An 18,280-nucleotide genomic window follows, 5' to 3' on the forward strand; every position below is an offset into this window, starting at 1 on the left:
TCTTTGGAAATAATGTTGTAGCTTGCGATGTAGCTCTACCATTTTTAGATATGTTCCTATAGAAAATTTAGTTGAAAGATGATAGTAGCAATTATGCAGACTGGGTCCGTAAACTGAGGATTGTCCTCATTGCTGCATACAAGGCTTATGTCCTTAATGCACCGCTCGGTGTGCTGAACCCCCAGCGTCGTCTATGGATGTTTCGAACATCTGACATACACGTTTTTTGATGACTACGTTATAGTTTAGTGCGTAATACTTAAGGGCTTAGAGTTGAGGCGCTGAAGACGTTTTGAACGTCACGGAACATATGAGATGTTCTAAGAGATGAAATTGGGATTTCATGCTCGTGCCATTGTTGAGAGGTATGAGACCTCCGACAAGATTCTTTGTCTACAAAGTAAAGGAGAAAAGCTCAATCGTTGAGCATGTGCTTAGATTGTCTGAGTGCAACAGTCGCTTGAATCAAGTGGGAGTTAATCTTCCAGATGAGATAGTGATGGTTCTCCAAAGTCACTGCCACCAAGCTACTAGAGCTTCGTGATGAACTATAACATATCAAGGATAGATATGATGATCCTTGAGCTATTCACGATGTTTGACATCACGAAAGTAGAAATCAAATATGAGCATCAATTGTTGATGGTTAGTAAAACCACTAGTTTCAAGAAGGGAAGGGCAAGAAGGGATACTTCATGAAACGGCAAACCAGTTGCTGCTCTAGTGAAGAAACCCTAGGTTGAACCCAAGCCCGATACTAAGTGCTTCTGTAATGAGGGGAACAGTCACTGAAGCGGAACTACCCTAGATACTTGGTAGATAAGAAGGCTGGCAAAGTTGACAAAAGTATATTGGATATACCTGATATTGATGCGTACCTTACTAGTACTCCTAGTAGCACCAGGGTATTAGATACCGGTTCAGTTGCTAAGTGTTAGTAGCTCGAAATTATAGCTACGGATTAAATGGATACTAGCAAGGGTGAGGTGACGATGTGTGTTGGAAGTAATTCTAAGGTTGATGTGATCAAACATCGCACGCTCCCTCTACCATCGGGATTAGTGTTAAAACTAAATAATTATTATTTGGTGTTTGCGTTGAGCATGTACTTGATTAGATCGTGTTTATTGCAATACGATTATTCATTTAAAGAGAATAATGCTTATACTATTTACTTGAATAAATACCTTCAATGTTTGTTGAATCTCGATCGTAGTGATACACATGTTCATAATAGTGATGCCAAAAGATACAAAGTAGTAATGATAGTACCACTTACTTGTGGCATTGTCGCTTGAGTCATGTTGGTATAAACACGTGAAGAAACTCCATGCAGATGGATCGTTTGGACACACTTGATTTTGAATCACTTGAGACATGCAAATTATACCACATGGGTAAGATGACTGAAGGCCTCGTTTACCAATGAGATGGAACTAGAAAGTAACTTATTGAAAGTAATAAATTTGGATGTATGGAGTTCAATGAGTGTTGAGGCATGCAGTGGATGTCGTTATGTTCTTACTTCATAGATGATTTGAGTAGATACTAATGTATTTGCTTGATGAAACACACGTCTGAATTATTGAAAGGTTCAAGTAGTTTCAGAGTGAAGTTGAAGATCGCCGTGACAAGAAGGTAACATGTCTACGATATGATCATAGAGATGAATATGTGAGTTGCGACTTTGGCACACAATTAAGACAAATGTGAAAATTATTTCACATCTCATGCCACCTAGAACACCATAGTGTGATGGTGTGTCCGAACGTCATAGCCACACCCTATTTGATATGGTGCATACTATGATGTCTCTTATCAAATTAGCACTATCATTTATGGGTTATGCATTAGAGACAACCGCGTTCACTTTAAATAGGGCACCACGTATTTTCCGTTGAGATGACACCGTATGAACTATGGTTTGGAGAAACCTAAGCTCTCGTTTCTTAAAAGTTTGGGCGTGCGATGCTTATGTCGAAAAGTTTCAGCATGATAAGCTCGAACCCAAAGCGGATAAATGCGTCTTCATAAGACACCCAAAACAGTTGGGTATACCTCCTAACTCAGATTTGGAAGCAAAGTGTTTGTTTCTAGAAACGGGTCCTTTCTCGAGGAAAAGTTTCTCTCAAAAGAATTTAGTGGGAGGGTGGTGGAACTTGATGAGGTTATTGAACCGTCACCTCAACCAGTGTGTAGCAGGCGTGGGAAGTTGTTCCTGTGGCGCCTACGCCAATTAAAGTGGAAACTGATGATAGTGATCATTAAGCTTCGGATCAAGTTACTACAAACCTCGTAGGTCGACAAGGTCGCGTACTGCTACACAATGGTATTGTAACCTTGTCTTGGAGGTCATGTTGTTGAACAACAATGCACCTACGAGCTATGGAGAAGAGATGGTGGGCCTGGATTACGGTAAATGGCTGGAGGCCATAAAATCCAAGAGAGGATTCGTGTATAAAAACGAAGTGTAGACTTTGGAAGAACTACTTGATGGTCGTAAGACTATTAAGTACATATGGATCTTTAAAAGGAAGACAAACGATGATGGTGAAAAGTCACCATTAAGAAAAGCTCGACTCGTCGCAAAGATGTTCCTCACAAGTTCAAGGAGTTGACTATGATGAGACTTTTTCACTCGTAGCGATGCTAAAAGTCTGTTGGAATTATGTTAGCAGTTGCTGCATTATTTATGAAATATTGCACATCGGATGTCAAAACATTGTTTCCTCGACGGCTTTGTTGAGGAAAGGTTGTATGTGATACAACCAGAAGGTTTTGTCGACCTAAGGATGCTAACAAGTATGCAAGCTCCAGCGATCCTTCTATGGACTGGTGCAAGCATCTCGGAGTTGGAATATACGCTTTGATGAGATGATCAAAGCTTTTGGGTTTATACAAGGTTTATGAGAAACTTGTATTTCCAGAAAAGTGAGTGGGAGCACTATAGAATATCTAATAAGTATATGTGGTTGACATATTGTTGATCGGAAGTAATGTAGAATTTCTGTAAAGCATAAAGGGTTGTTTAAAGGAGTTTTTCAAAGGAAAACCTCTATAGAGCTACTTGAACATTGAGCATCAAGATCTACAGATATAGATCAAAACGCTTAATAGAACTTTCAATGAAATGCATGCCTTGATAAGTATTTGAAGGAGTTTAAAATAGATCAACAAAGAAGGAGTTCTTGGCTGTGTTGTAAGGTGTGAATTTGAGTAAGGCTCAAAGCCCGACCACGGCAGAAGAAAGAGAAAGGACGAAGGTCGTCCCCTATGCCTTAGCCGTAGGGTCTAAAGTATGCCACGATGTGTACCGCACCTGATGTGTGCCTTGCTATGAGTCTGTCAAGGGGTACAAAAAGTGATCCAGGATTGAATCACTGAACAACGGTCAAAGTTATCCTTAGTAACTAGTGGACTAAGGAATTTTTCTCGATTATGGAGGTGATTAAAGAGTTCGTCGTAAAGGGTTACGTCGATGCAAGCTTTGATACTAATCCGAATAACTATGAGTGGTAAACCGGATTCGTATAGTGGAGCGGTCATTTGGAATAGTTTTAAATGGTGCGTGGTAGCAGCATCTATAGGACGACACAGAGATTTGTAAAGCACACACGGATCTGAAAGGTTCATATCCATTGACTAAAACCTCGCTCATAAGCAAGATATGATCAAACCCCATAACTGTATGGGTGTTAGGTTCATTGCAATCACATAGTGATGTGAACTAGATTATTGACTCTAGTGCAAGTGGGAGACTCAAATACATGTGTGGATACATGGACAACACACTGTCCCTAGTGGCAATAATAAATTGGTTATTATTATATTTCTTTATTCATGATAATCGTTTATAACGATGCTGGAATTGTATTGATTGGAAACTCAAATACATGTGTGGATACATGGAGAACACATTGTCCCTAGTGAGCCTCTAGTTGACTAGCTCGTTGATCAAAGATGGTTAAGGTTTCCTGACAATAGACAAGTGTTGTCACTTGATAACGGGATCACATCATTGGGAGAATGATGTGATGGACAAGACCCAAAACTATGAACGTAGCATATGATCGTGTCAGTTTATTGCTACTGTATTGTGCATGACAATTTATCTATTCCTATGACCATGAGATCATGCAACTGCCGGACATCGGAGAAATACCTTGTGGGTTATCAAACGTCGCAACGTAACTGGATGACTATAAAGGTGCTCTACAGGTATCTACAAAGGTGTCTGTTGGGTTGGCATGGATCAAGACTGGGTTTTGTCACTCCGTGTGACGGAGAGGTATCTCGGGGCCCACTCGGTAATACAACATCACAACAAGCCTTGTAAGCAATGTGACTAAGGAGTTAGTTACGGGATCTTGTATTACGAAACGAGTAAATAGACTTGCCGGTAACGAGATTGAACTAGGTATGGAGATACCGACGATCGAATCTCGGGCAAGTAACATACCGAAGGACAAAGGGGACAACATACGGGATTAACTGAATCCTTGACATAGAGGTTCAACCGATAGAGATCTTTGTAGAATATGTGGGAGCCAATATGGACATCCAGGTCCCGTTATTGGTTATTGACCGGAGAGTGTCTCAATTCATGTCTGCATAGTTCTCGAACCCTCATGGTTTACACACTTAAGTTTCCGTATAGTTGAGTTATAGGTGTTGGTGACCGAAGGTTGTTCATAGTCCCAAATGAGATCCCGGACATCACGAGGAGCTCCGGAATGGTCCAGAGGTAAAGATTGATATATAGGAAGTCCTGTTTTGGTCACCGGAAAACTTTCGAGCTCATCGGTAGTGTACCGGGAGTGCCGGGGACCATCGGGAGGGGTGTCACGCCCAAGAGGACTCATGGGCTGTGGGAAGAGATAAACCAGACCTTAGTGGGTTGGAATAAGTTCCCACTAAGGCCCATAAGGTTTGAGAAGGAAAAACACAAGGCGAAAAGAGTTTCCAAGTAGGAAGGAGGAATCCTACTCCAAATAGGATTGAAGGAGGACTCCTCTCCTCCTTGCGCAAGGGAAGAAAGGGCAGCCCTAGGACGCAGCCCTCTCCCTCCTCTCGTCTTATATACTAAGTTTTTTTTTTGGGTTTTAGAGACATAGAAAACACCCACGTGCTGCCCTCTCTCTCTAGATGTGTTTTTCCTCTAGTTCCAGCGGTGTTTAGGCGAAGCCCTGTTGGAATAGCACCACCACCACCACCACCAAGCCATCGTGGTGAAGAACTCATCTACCTCTCCGCCCCTCTTGCTGGATCAAGAAGGTGGAGATCGTCATCGAGTTGTACGTGTGCTGAACGCGGAGGTGTTGTCTGTTCGGCACTAGATCGGGAAGGATCGTGATGAGATCGCGGGACGAGCTGCGATTTGGATCGCGAAGGTGTTCCACTACATCAACCGCGTTATATACGCTTTCGCTTAGCGATCTACAAGGATATGTAGATTCACTCTCCCCTCTCGTAGATGATCATCACCATGGATAGGTATTGCGTTTGCGTAGATTTTTTTTTTGTTCCCATGCAACTTCCCCGACAACGAGTGCCTCAAGTACCACATTTCAACTCCTTTGGTACCTTTGTACATCCCGTGCCAAGAAAATGGACAGTTTTTCACGCCCAATGCATGCAGTCGATGCTTCCAAGCATCCGAGGAAATCCTCTTTCTGCATTTGTGCTAGGATCCGAACAGTGTCTTCAGGATTGGATGATCGCAAATATTGTGGTCCAAACACTAGCACCACTATCTTGCACAACTTGTACAAACACTCAGTGGTGGTGGACTCGCTCATGCGTCCATAGTCTTCGTGTATATCACCGGGAGCTCCGTACGCAAGCATCCTCATAGCTTCGGATGCACTTGTGGAGTGAGGAGAATCCAACCGTACCGGTGCAATCCTTCTTGCAAATAAAATAGATGTCAAACTCCCGGATGACATTCACAATCCTGGGAAAGAGCTTCTGACCCATCCGATAACAACGCTGAAATACTTTCTCTCCGTGCAAAGGAGCGTAGGCAAAGTAATCGCGGAGAGCATGTAATAGCCCTCCATGCGATGTCTTTGTTTGCTCTTGCAGCGGCCCGACACCGAACCACCTCGCCGCGGCTTGGCATCTTTCGCGAACAGTTTGGCCAACGCGTCGAGGATCATGAGGTGTTCTTCGTCGGTGGTGTCGTCCTCGGCTTCCTCCTCCATCAGAGCCGCGAACGCGTCCTCGTCGTGTGAGTTTGTGGTCAAGCAAGCAAATCGCCGAACACATGACGAACATGGTGGGTGGGTAGCCGCTGGTGAGAGTCCGAAAAGATCGCCCAAGAGAGCGGGATGAAGGCTGACGCGAAACCGACGGGGAGATGACCTTTTCTACCGACGAGGCAGCGACTATATGCAGGTGGGCGGGACCGACATCGCCATGGCGGCAAGGCTTCATGTGGCACGCCAGGGTGAATTTGGCGGGGGAAATGTGTTTCTTGCCTCACAGTGACATCTCACACGCTACTTTTCCTTCCACCGGACCACCCAACTACCCCAACGCGCTGGGTTCGATACTTAGGTCTCCAAGAGCTCAACATCCAAATCAGGACTCCGGAGCTTGAAGATACATTGCCGGAATGGTGGCTTTGGGCGAGGGGCCACTTCAGGCGCGCCGAGCGGCGTGGTTTTGATACACTGGTAATTATCACGACCTGGGCATTGTGGAAGCAGGGAAATGCCCGGGTGTTTAACAGGCCGTGGCAAATCATGAACCCTACGCAACTGTTGGGCCAAATCGGGAAGGAGGTGCAGGATCTTAGGACTGCAGGGATAGGAGTAGGAGGTCTTCAACGTTTTGTGAGACAATAGTCTTAGTCTGTTTGTATGGAGTTGGCTGACTCGAATGTTCGCATTCTACGCTAGGTAAATATTCTTTCTGCCTTCTATAAAAATATGATACGTCATTGGCGTACTCTCGAAAAAAAATCGCCGGCCCAAGAAAATAGGTCCAACCTACGAAAAACGACGCCTTGAAACGGTGACTTGGGAATTTTTTAATGCCGATGTGTGAAAAGGGGCTGGGGCAGTCGGAGGTGCGGGTGGAGATGCTCTCATCCTGCTCCTATGGTTCGCTGGTTAACCTCTCGCAGCCGGCAGCTTGTTGGTAAGTTGAGATCTTGAAGAAAAAAACTTTATTTCTTTCTGGTAATCACCAAGGGAAGAAAAACACTTTCCTGCTCAGTGTGGTGTGGTAGCAACGCCGCCTACCTACCTACCCACGACGACGGGAGCACGCGGGATCCAATGCCGCTGCAGCGGCAGCGGCAGCGGGCGGAATCGTTTGCTTCCTTCCTCCCTTCTCCTCCCCACCCCTATCCCTGACACCCCATTTGTCACCTGTCTCTCTCGGCCTTCATTTACTCGAACCGCTTGCTCCCGACCGATCACTTCAGGCCAGGCAGCATGCGTCTACTTTCACACCCCCCGGCCAACTTTTACTTTCACGACGCGTGCGGGGGGATGGTCAGGCCTGTCTCAGCCGTCGGATGCCGGATGGACGGCCGTGGCGGGGCGAGGCGAGGCGAGGCCCGTGGCCGCACGTAGCACGTAGAAGACCAGGGGTAGGGTATCCGAGGTCTGATTGCTACGTTTGACGTTCCCCGCACGTACCGCTTTGTTCTCACTCGTCACGTGTGGCCGCTCTCAGCCATGCCAGTGCCACTGTATACGTCCCTGCACGTACTTGGCGTCCTGGCTGGCTCGATGGGCATGCCGGGTCGTGGACGTACGTACGCGCTAGTGAAATCTGAAATGGAAACAAACGCCATTGATGAACGTGAACCCGGCCGGAAGAATGGAAGGGGGCTAGCGACAAATCAGTCTCACCCGTCGGAAGAATGCGTGCAAAGTTTTTGGTCCCCGGCCCACTCGCCTAGTCGCCTTTCTTTCGGTCGGTTTTCTTTCCCAGGTGCGCGACGCGACAATGGGCGCATGTTGCTTCTCGGGCCCAGGGTTACGACGCCAACACACACACACACGCACGGTATAATACAGATACATACATACAGTGCCGTGTGTAGTGTACGTGCTGCTGGTGGTGGGTCCGAGGGTGTGCACGCGAGGTAGTACCGGAGTGCCGGCCCGGCCCCTCCCGCCGGCATCGACCATGGATGGATAGGAAACATGTGGCGTGTCACGTGTGTGGTGCGGTTCATCGATGAAAACTCGAGAGCTGTAATATGTGCACTTCCCCGGCCAAACGCCCCACCACAAGCTTAGAACTCGATCGAAAGACCCACCACGTCCGGGGTGCACCGAAATGATAGGCAATCAGTCAGTCAGTGCTTGTTCTTTCCAACAAGAACCACATGTGTTACAAAATCATTGTCTGTGAAAAGGTTATAGGTTGGTAATGCAATGTCAACCGTGCGCATCATGCGTTTGAACCCGTCCAAAACGTCCGCTTCAAAATCAACCAAAGGCCAGCGCGACATACAGGGCACGACAGTAGAGGGCAGGAACACAAACGGACGCATGGCCCAAATGCGGCCCCGTTTCCCGTCGCACGCAAGTTATGCATACCAATACCAATGTTCACCTCACATATGATCCCGTCCGGGCCACAGGAAGAGGGGAAGGAAGGATACGAGCATGTATAATACTCCATCCGTTCCTAAATATAAGTCTTTAAAAAGGTTTTATTAATGGACTACATACAAATATATATATACATATTTTATAGTGTAGATTCACTCATTTTGCTCTGTATGTAGACTCCTAGTAAAATATCTTAAAAGACTTATATTTATGAACGGAGGGAGTAGTTGATAAGATGGTCTCATCTTAAATCTTAAATGTAATTTAGAGACGGCAAAAAAATATCTTACAATGAATCACCTTTTAGCCTTATCTTTAATAACTAGCTATTTCCTAAAAATATGATGAGACATATTGTGCTAAGAGGTCATCTCTTGTTTTAAGAGAAGACAAACATTTTCTTATGGGTTCCTCCACCTTATCATTTATCCGGAAGTACATAACACTACGAAGATAACATCATTGTACATACCTTATCAAAGCCAAAGACGACAAGTGAGCGACCAGCTAGCGCGCAACGCTCGGTATCATGGATCGACGCACGGTCGGTCACGTGCCAACTGCCTTAGACGAGAGGGCAAGGCAAGCAACGCCGCATGAGCGTAGCAGGCCGTGCAGGTGCAGCACGCTCGAGCCCCTGTGCGGTCCAGCAGAATGGAGAGCGACGCATGCGTCACCTCCGCTCGGTACGTCCACTTTGGATGGGCCGGTGCGACCAGGGCTCGGCGTTCCCAAGTTTTCTGTGTCCTTTTACCGGCACGGGCGAATGCTGACTCTCACCTCACGCACGGCACGTACGCCGTAGCTGTAGTTGCATCAAGAGACGAAGCACGACAACCGGTCGGAAGGGGGTCTCATTTCAGACCGCGCATGGACAGAAGCGAGCGATCAGGATCTGTGTCGTCCAAGGAGCAGATTAACGACCCGCCGACCACTGTACGGTTCTCGAAAATCGCGGCCGACCGCCTTGTTCCGGCACGTCGACGCAGGTCGGGATATCTAGAAACCGGACGTGTTCTTGACCCGGGGAGGTCAAACGGGGATGAGACGACGGCGACGCGACGCAACGCGGCTGTGGTCTGCTTGAATCCTCGGCACGGTTCGAACGAAAATGAAGGGCGCTGCTTTGCTCTTTGGGTGGTGAGCTCCCGGCGGGTTTGTTTATCAATTCCCTGGACGCAGCGTTGGGTGCATCTGCACAGGGAACTTCTGGTCTATGGATGTATATATACAGCCTATGTGAAAAAAAAATAGTTTAGTGATTAAATAAAAAGCTAACATTTTCTAAAACATTTTTGAAATAAACTTGACCTTCAATTGCACTGGTAAAAAGATTCCACAAAAAAAATGTTGGCTTCTTTTCTGAAAAGACAAAAAAATAAGTTAAAATAGTGTGAATAGTGACCTATGATGTCAAATATTTTGTTTTGCTCTAAAGTCACCGTTGGTTTTCTATTAGTGAAAATGTATATACTAGTGCAAAAGAAAGTTAAGCTTATCATAGAAAAACTTCCGTTTATTTTTATTTTTTATGATTAAATTCTCTTTCCCATATGACATATGAGGTGTATATACATGCAGGAACCAGAGAGTATTTCCCGTACATTTGGAATATAAAAAGCTAAGGAGAGAAGATATCCGACCTATCATTGATAAGATCATCAAAAGCATTTCTCGATGGACATGTAAGAACAATTTTAACGGACCGACCCAAACGAACGGCGAATTTGTCCGCTTTTTTTCTGTTTGGATCGGCCGCCCGTCCGGCGTCCGTCCTGTTTTAGATTTGGATCGACACTGCCCCAACGCACCGATCCATCTCATACCCGCAATCAACATATTAGAAAAAAGGCCCACGACCGATCATGCAAACGATCATGTTTCATGCCAGCATCATGCGAGCGACGGCAATACAATGCCGGCTTCAAAAAATATTACCACGGTTCTGCTGGCGCACTCGACAGCCGGCCGGCACACATGCCAGCACACAAAAAGGGTGGGACTTGAGTTCGACCACGCCATCGCGGCCTCTGTGGTCATGACAGCACACGTGCAGGCATCCAAAAAAGATGGCGCTCGCCACCATAGATCACTCCTCGTCGAACTTGCATGTCGGCCTGCATCTTCTCGAACCACGGCCTCTTCCTTGGCGACACGGTGTTGAGATCCACCTTCATGATCTCCACCCCGGTCATCATGCTCGCGAGAGCCACTTCTTTGGCCTTGGTCTTGGCGTTGGCGGCCTCGATCTCTATCATCTTGGCTTGCTTCTCCGCCTCCATCTCAAGCATCCGTGCTTGTTTCTCCGTCTCCATGTCAAGCCTCCTCCTTTGGATCTCCAAGAATGCGTTTATTTGCTCTTCTCTTTCTTGCCGGCGCTTCTCCTTCCTCGAGTCATTGATGATCATGCCCTCCACGGTTGTGATCAAGGCGATCGATGTCACATCCCGCTTGTCCTCCTTCTTGGAGTTGGTCTCCCCCTCGTGTCCGCGCGCGTCCGTCTCGTGTCCGCGCCGACGCAAATCCGGTCCAAAATTGAGCCGGGAATGAGTCATCAGACGGACGCTAAGCGGACGCGCGGACATTTGGGTCGACGCGTTGGGCCGACTTTTATATCCACGCCGACCCAAACGGACCGCGGCGGACGAAATGGGTCTCCCGTTTGGAGTTGCTCTAAGTATCTCTCATGGAGTAAGAAGCTGACATGTTTTTTTATATGTCTCACTTGACTTCATGGAGTAAGAGGTATTTCTCTGGTGGTGATAAAAATTGGCAAAAGAAAACCGTTTCTAGATATGTAGCTTCTAGTTTGGTTGGATTTCTTTGTTTTTAAATATACTTCCCCGTTCCTAAATATAAGTCTTTTAAGCGATTTCACTAAGGGTCTACATACGAAGCAAAATGATTAAATCTATACTCTAAAGTATGTCTATATACATCCGTATATAGTTCACTAGTGAAATCTCTACAAAGACTTATATTTAAAAACGGAGGGAGTATGTAACATGGAGTAGGAGGTACTTCTTTGTTTCTAAATATGTAACTGCTAGGCATTGCTTTGATCGAAAAAATTATGTATTCCTTTGGTTGGTTTTATAAATACAAATTAACTAGGATAATCTGGCTAAGACAAGGACTGTTGATAACAGGTTCAACTCCTGCCTTTGCATCAATCAATGCATACAACCATCTTTATTAATTATTCCACAAAGGTCTGACAAAAATATACATCAAACCATCCAAAGCCAGCATTCATACCTACAGACTCAATAATGTGGAGTGCTCTCACTCCCCATATCTAAAACCGGTGTTGTCGCCAATCCATCCACATAACGTATTGGGACCAACCGCCGGTGCAGCATACCTAAACGCACACCACATGCACACATTAGAAGCCGCCATCATCATCCGTCCACTGATCCATCTCCAGAAGAGAGATCCGTATCATCTTTGCCAGTCCGAACATCCGTCGGCGCCACCACGGCGCCAAACAGCGCCATCGCCCTGCGCTCATTCTTCCAGGCGTGAAGATTCTGAAAGAACTATCGTGCGTAGCACCTACCAACTAGGCATGACTCAGCGTAGCACCTGTCGGCCAGGCATGACCTGACAGCTCCGCCAAATCTCCGGGCCAGACGAAGTGGCTCCATCTCTTGCCTCTATCATCCAGCGCTGCTCCACAAACGATGCTTCCAAGAGAGAAACGGCCCTGCAGTACCGCTATCGTCCGATCTGGAAGGTCAGATGTTAGGGTTTCCCCCGAATCAATGCCCACCACAAGCAAGGACCCACACAGTGCCCACCACCACTGAGCCCTCAAGGCGACGCCTTCGGGAAGGTCACGGCGTCAAGGACGCCGCCGCCGCCTATCGGAGTTAGGGTTTTCACCCGAGAGGCAGTGAGGTAGGAAGTGGAGGAGCAAACGTAGACGCCCTTGAGCGTCGTCGTCGACGCGATCGGCCAGGGCCAACCAAGGGGTTTCCCCTTATATGAATCTCCTCCACTAGCTTCATCCGCGGCCACGCCGACACCGCCAGCAACCCGTATCTGGATCAATGAAGATCTGATCTGGACAATGAGGAGTACCACCACCCTGCGCTAGCCGACGGCGTCCGGGCGCTGGATCCAGAAGGATCTGACCCGAACTCGGCGACACACGCGACCACCGTGTCTTGCCCCTCCGGCAGCCGACACACCGCGCCACAAGAACGAACCCCAGATGTCGACGCGCTCCGTACGCCGCCGCTAGGATCCACATGCAGCACCGTCGCAGCGCGCGCTAGTCCGGCGCCTCCTCACGAACGATCGTCCTGCGCCAGCCATGTCGCGTGAAGGGGAGAGTATCCTTGCCGCCGCCCCTGCCGGCCCGGCTTCGCCCGGCGGCGCTGCTGGTGGCGGCGAGGAGGAAGGAGGGGCGAGGGAGGACCGGCGGCGGCGGCTAGGGTTACCCCTGGTCGCCCACAGGGGCGGCGGGAGGGGGGTTAAGCAGCTCTTCCGAGTTGTGTGACTTCTGGTGAGGTCTCTTTCTATAATTGCAACGACAAAGCTGACAGGAGGAGGTTTCTGGTTTGCTCTTGCGGCAGCTGGTCTGAAGACTTGAGGGTTTTCCCTTTTAGACACCAGGATTTGTCGCCTGTTTGTTGCTTAGGAAGAACAAGTTCCAATCAGGTGTTTCAAGAAAAAAAAAAAAGCAAGGTTGAGACGGAATAACCTCTGTTCGTTTTATTCAATGGAAATACTTACAGAATGTCAAGTTTCTGACTCGAGCAAAGCAGCAAATAAACCTTTGTAGGAGAAAAAAGAGAATCGCAGTTCACTCAGGGCAAGCCGTGGAAAAAAATGGACTCACGCCACATAAGAATACACACTCACAAACCACAAGGAAAAAAGAGGGGGAAAGAAGAAAATGCACACTTCAGTTAGCGACAGTATTCGACGGCTCGGCGCACAGCGAGGATTAATCTTGCACGTAATATGGCTCCTCCGAGTGCGCCAACACGCCTCTAAGCATTTGTGTCTCAAGATGCCAAAACTATTATCACGATAAGCAACACAACCCCAAAGATCACCATAAGCAGGCAAAGCTGCACATGAAATGAATTTGCTCCGTAAAGAAATAGCTAGAATAGTGACAATGCGCTAATTTGTACAAATCTGACGTACCAAGGATGAATTTGACTTCTGTGTCTTCGATGCTTTGCCGATTTCTTTCTTTGCTTCATTGGTCGCGGCTGCAGAGTTATCAATGTTGGTGTCGATTTCCTCTGTAACCAAAGATGTCGCAGTTAGCTAGCAAGTTAGGGAGCAGGACTGTGCAGAATGTAATGTAAAACGTGCCTATTACGCCTCCTTGCGCGTGCACGAGCGTAGCAAGATCCTTAAATGCTTCATGCACTTCACCAATCTGCTGTTGGATGTCTAAAATCGCCTGCTCCCTTTCCTCAATGATAGCCTCATTGAAAACAATTTCATTATCCAATTGCAACACCTCCAGCCTGCAGAGTAACATGATCAGAAAAAATGTGAGAAAATGGATTCTGCGGATCCTTGCATACAATATTGATCTTTTGGCTCAAAAAACATGTATTATGATTTTTATTAGAATCTTGCATGCCTTATTTCAACACCATGTGTTTCAACAAACAAGACTTCCCAGTCTACAAAGTTATGTAACATAGAGCCCCTATGACTTCCGCATGTAATGCGGAATCGAGCAAAGTCCAACAATTTAGGAATGAAGAACTCTGAGTTAAGAAAGAAGCTTTGGACACATGGGTCGAGAGAGGACGCTGAACTCTACGACTCGAATACCTCATTGTCCCTCGGTAGTTCAGTGGTGGAGCGCTCAGCTTATGTTAATTTACTGGTGTAGTTTGAATCCTAGTTGGGGAGATTTTGTAAATAAATAAATAGAAGGGCTTGCTTTGACCCTTTGGAGTAGGTAACTCATTTGTCAATGCAGCAAAGCTTCAATTCATATCAACTTGTACAAACTCACGATAGTTACCATACTGCAAACAATTTGAATCCGGTCAAAATAGTGCATGAGCTGCGCGGGGGGCGGGGGGGGGGGGGGGGGGGGGGGGGGGGGGGGGGGGGGGCTCCCTCTATAAGAAATATAGGACGTTTTAGATCACTACTTTAGAGGTCTAAAACGTCCTATATTTCTTTACAGAGGGAGTACAATTTAGGCATGACACCTGTGAAAACATATAATCGGATCAAGAGATGCTAGAATTCATGAAGCAACATGCTGTCTACGAGACAAACTAAATACTGCAGAGTATTTACATGATCTTTCAGAAGTTCATAGTGCCTGTTCTATCACATCCACGATCAAGTATAAAAAGAATGCAACTACAATAGTCTGAATTTTTTCCATGTGAGAGGTGAACAGATAGTGGTGAGCAAATAAAGCTAGGCCATTGACAGCAAATAGCCTACCACGAACTTGAAGGAAGAGCAAAAAAGGACAACGAGAACACTGACCTGTTTGGTTCTGCAAGCAATGCTCGCTGTTCAGGCATTTTATCAGAATCAGATCTTCCATCATTTGTAGTATAGCTGTATCACAGCGGTCACAACAACAGTAAGGGATATTAAACAAGTCAAATCTGCACAATAGAAAGCTTATGTTGCCAGAAAAACAGCATCACTAGCAGAAGCCGTCGTCAAAATTGCAAGCAAAAAGTAGGGTAATTACAGAGAACAGGAAAAGACTATCTTATACTAGTTAAACGAGCATTTTCTGTATATACCAAAAGGGAGAGGAGTTGCTCTACTTAAATCCGGAAGTCAAGAATGAACAATAAATGTTTGATTATGCATACGAAACTAAATCCATCAGTCAGAGAAAAAAATGTCAATATAAGCCAGACAGCATCCCTGCTAAGGGTGTAGTATCAGGCATGATTTCCCATGAAAATTGCCACAATCAAGTTATAGTTTTCTAGAGTGGTACAATATGGTCAGAATGATTCACAGACAAAACATCATCGAAATGATCCAATTATTCCAAATTTAGTCTTCCCCTTCTCTCCATTAACGGGACAAAGTACGTAAATACTAGCGACTGGTTAGAATTAGATGCACCCCACTAATATCTGAATGTGACAGATCAGTAAAGGGAGCCTGTGCGAGATGTGTGCCTGCACAGAGCCCCCAAATATCTAGGGCCCCCAATTTGTTTCTATGCATTATACTTATTAGAAATAATTATGAGAATAGTCATGAATTTAAGATTATGCAATAAATACATGAGCTTTACTACTGGGTATCTGACCACCGCATGCAAGCCTCTCCCTTTTCATCTCGTCCAATCTCAGTTGCACATTTCTCTTTCTCTTCTAATTGCAGCGCACCATGGTCTTCCTCTTTCAATCACATGTGTAGCAAGCAGCATCCATGTGAAATTAACCACAACTTCAATTTTCTTCATAGCAGTATTCCCTTTGACTAATTTCTTTATAATTTCTCCAAAACATATATAAAATTAAAATTTTGAGTACATACTTATGTTCTACGATGACACAAGATATACTTAGTGGATTGGCTATTATAGCACTTGGAAATAAAGTTTAAGAGAAAAGCTTTTATGATAAATATAATTGAAGAGGAACGATATAATGATGGGAGGGCGGGCTGGCACAGCGGTATAGTCTCTCCACTTGTGGCCTGGAGGTCTTGGGTTCGAACTAGTCTCCTTGCAGGATTAAAGGGTAAGGTTGTATATTATCAGTTGTTTAAACACTTGTGTCACCATAGTCCCAGAGTGTCTGAGTATGTGTAAAATGTACTCCCTCTGTACAGAAATATAAAGATCGTTTAGATCACTATAGCCTCCAAAGAATGGATGACAACTGTGGTAATTCCAATTAATTTAAGATTCTGAACTGTGCAACTCATTTAACATATAAATGTGGGTGTTCAAGTGTAATGAAACACATGAGATAAAACTTGTGGATGAATTGATATTAGAGTGGACAAGCATTAATACCTTGGCTGAGCACTCTGGGTAACAACCGGCTTATATGCCATCTCCCTCTGAATTGCAAGATTCTGAAGTTTCCTGAATTCCTCCATCGTCGCAGCAAAATCTTTGGCAAGCTTCATGTCAGCTACCCGCTTGTCTGCCTGTAGGTGACACCCAAATTCATGAGCATCATGACAAACAGCTGACACTCATCTTAACCGAGCTTAAACTGCCTCATCCTGGCAGAAATATTGCTATTGATCTAAAAGAAGGGGATACAATTTGTATCGTAGGAAGGTGTTGAATTATTACTGACACTAGTTCCAGTGCTCTTGTCTGCTTCCGCAGTACTTGTCAGCTTCTCCTTCGCATCCTTGGCCAACTGCAGGACTTTATGACTAGTCTTCTGCCTGAGGAAATCGTTGTAGCGCAAAGTAATTCAGAAAGTGACACCAGCATGCCGTGAAGGCATTAGCCCCCCTCGATCCTAGTACCAATTAGAGCACAAGCCATGTGCTCCTAACTTGAAATGGGCAAAATTGCTTCAAATAACTAGCACATGATGAGATTAGTTCAGCGAGACGAGAGGGGGAGGGGGTTGAGGACGGACAGCTGATCGCGGAGGGTGGGCGTGTCCTTGGGCGTGCCGAGCGAGTTGAGGAGGCGGCGGTAGGAGGACACCGCGGTGGTGATCTGGAAGACGAGCGCGCGCGTGGCGTCGGCGCCCCTCCCCCTCCTGGGCGCCTGCAGCGCCCCGGACTCCAGATCCGCGAAGCTCATCGCCGATCCCTCCCGCCCTCCCGCGCCGTCGAGCCCGTACGCTCGGTCACGCCGCGCGGCGAAAGGTGGCGGAGGCGGTCGACCGGACTCGCCGGAGCGTAGGTAAGGGCAGGGGTCGCCGTCCGTCGCCACCGGCCACGCACGCAGTGAGGTGCCCCGGTTTCTTTATTATTCCATGGATTGGCTGTTGTTGCGATCGAATTGATTGATGAGAGAGGGGTGATAGGACAGCACGAGGTGGCACGAACAGAACAGGCGTCGCGGGCTCGATCCACGCCCGGGATTTGGGAGGAGTGCTTGGCGTCAACCGAACCGCACACCCGGCGGTCGCACTCGCACCGCTTTGGGTGAGTTGGGTTAGTCCAGCGGGGGGCCGGAGGACCAGCTGGTCGGCCGGAACGCCGAAAGTCGATCGCCATCGGGAATTATCGTCACGGTTGGATTATTTATTTTTTCAGAACCGCCTTCCTTCATATTCTACTAGTACAAATGCACGTGCGATCGGGCGAAAAAATAGACATAACCTACTTCATGTCTCATTGTACATCAGTTTTTAATATCCATTTTAATAAACATTGATAACATGATTAAACGTGGGAATTTCATTATCTTTTCAATAAAAGTTAACGTTTTAGCAAAAGAACCCGTGCGTTGCGATATGTATGAAAAAAATTCAGGGTTTACATGATATTCGACAGTTTATCTATCATGGTGAAATAGTGAGTTTTATTTCTCAATCTGTTATATTCTTCCTCGTCTTATCATGAATTTGTATTTATTACTTGACCACTTCAAAGATAAAATGGCCCATTAGAGAGTAATGAATTTACAATGCTTGATACTTTTTTGTTGTTGTACTACCGCCAGCAGTAGGAGCACACCAACTACACTAACACGGCTACTTCCCTTGACACTATCATTAGAGGTCGAACATGATAAGGATTAGGACATG

General features: G+C 46.3%; 1 protein-coding gene across 1 annotated transcript; it reads right to left on the reverse strand.

Annotated features, from left to right (window-relative positions):
• Positions 1–13,272: 13,272 nt before the first annotated feature.
• LOC123402163 (syntaxin-22-like) lies at positions 13,273–17,598 on the reverse strand. The gene is made up of 7 exons (XM_045096042.1): positions 17,159–17,598; positions 16,865–16,958; positions 16,573–16,709; positions 15,066–15,140; positions 13,914–14,071; positions 13,740–13,840; positions 13,273–13,660 (listed from the first exon to the last, which is right to left on the reverse strand). The coding sequence occupies exons 1-7, from the start codon at positions 17,326–17,328 to the stop codon at positions 13,595–13,597; spliced, it is 801 nt and encodes a 266-aa protein (XP_044951977.1). The 5' UTR covers positions 17,329–17,598; the 3' UTR covers positions 13,273–13,594.
• Between the last annotated feature and the right edge of the window lie 682 nt (positions 17,599–18,280).

The sequence above is a fragment of the Hordeum vulgare genome, chromosome 6H (genome assembly GCF_904849725.1).
Source record: "Hordeum vulgare subsp. vulgare chromosome 6H, MorexV3_pseudomolecules_assembly, whole genome shotgun sequence".
Classification (NCBI taxonomy): Eukaryota; Viridiplantae; Streptophyta; class Magnoliopsida; order Poales; family Poaceae; genus Hordeum; species Hordeum vulgare.

Bases quoted from the DNA above. Each gene is read 5' to 3' on its own strand.
- LOC123402163 (XM_045096042.1), bottom strand. From the start codon at position 17,328: ATGAGCTTCGCGGATCTGGAGTCCGGGGCGCTGCAGGCGCCCAGGAGG. The intron at 15,141-16,572 runs GTATTAATGCTT...GCTGTGATACAG, and splicing joins ACCCAGAGTGCTCAGCCAAG to CTATACTACAAATGATGGAA. The intron at 14,072-15,065 runs GTCAGTGTTCTC...GTTACTCTGCAG, and splicing joins TTGCTTGCAGAACCAAACAG to GCTGGAGGTGTTGCAATTGG.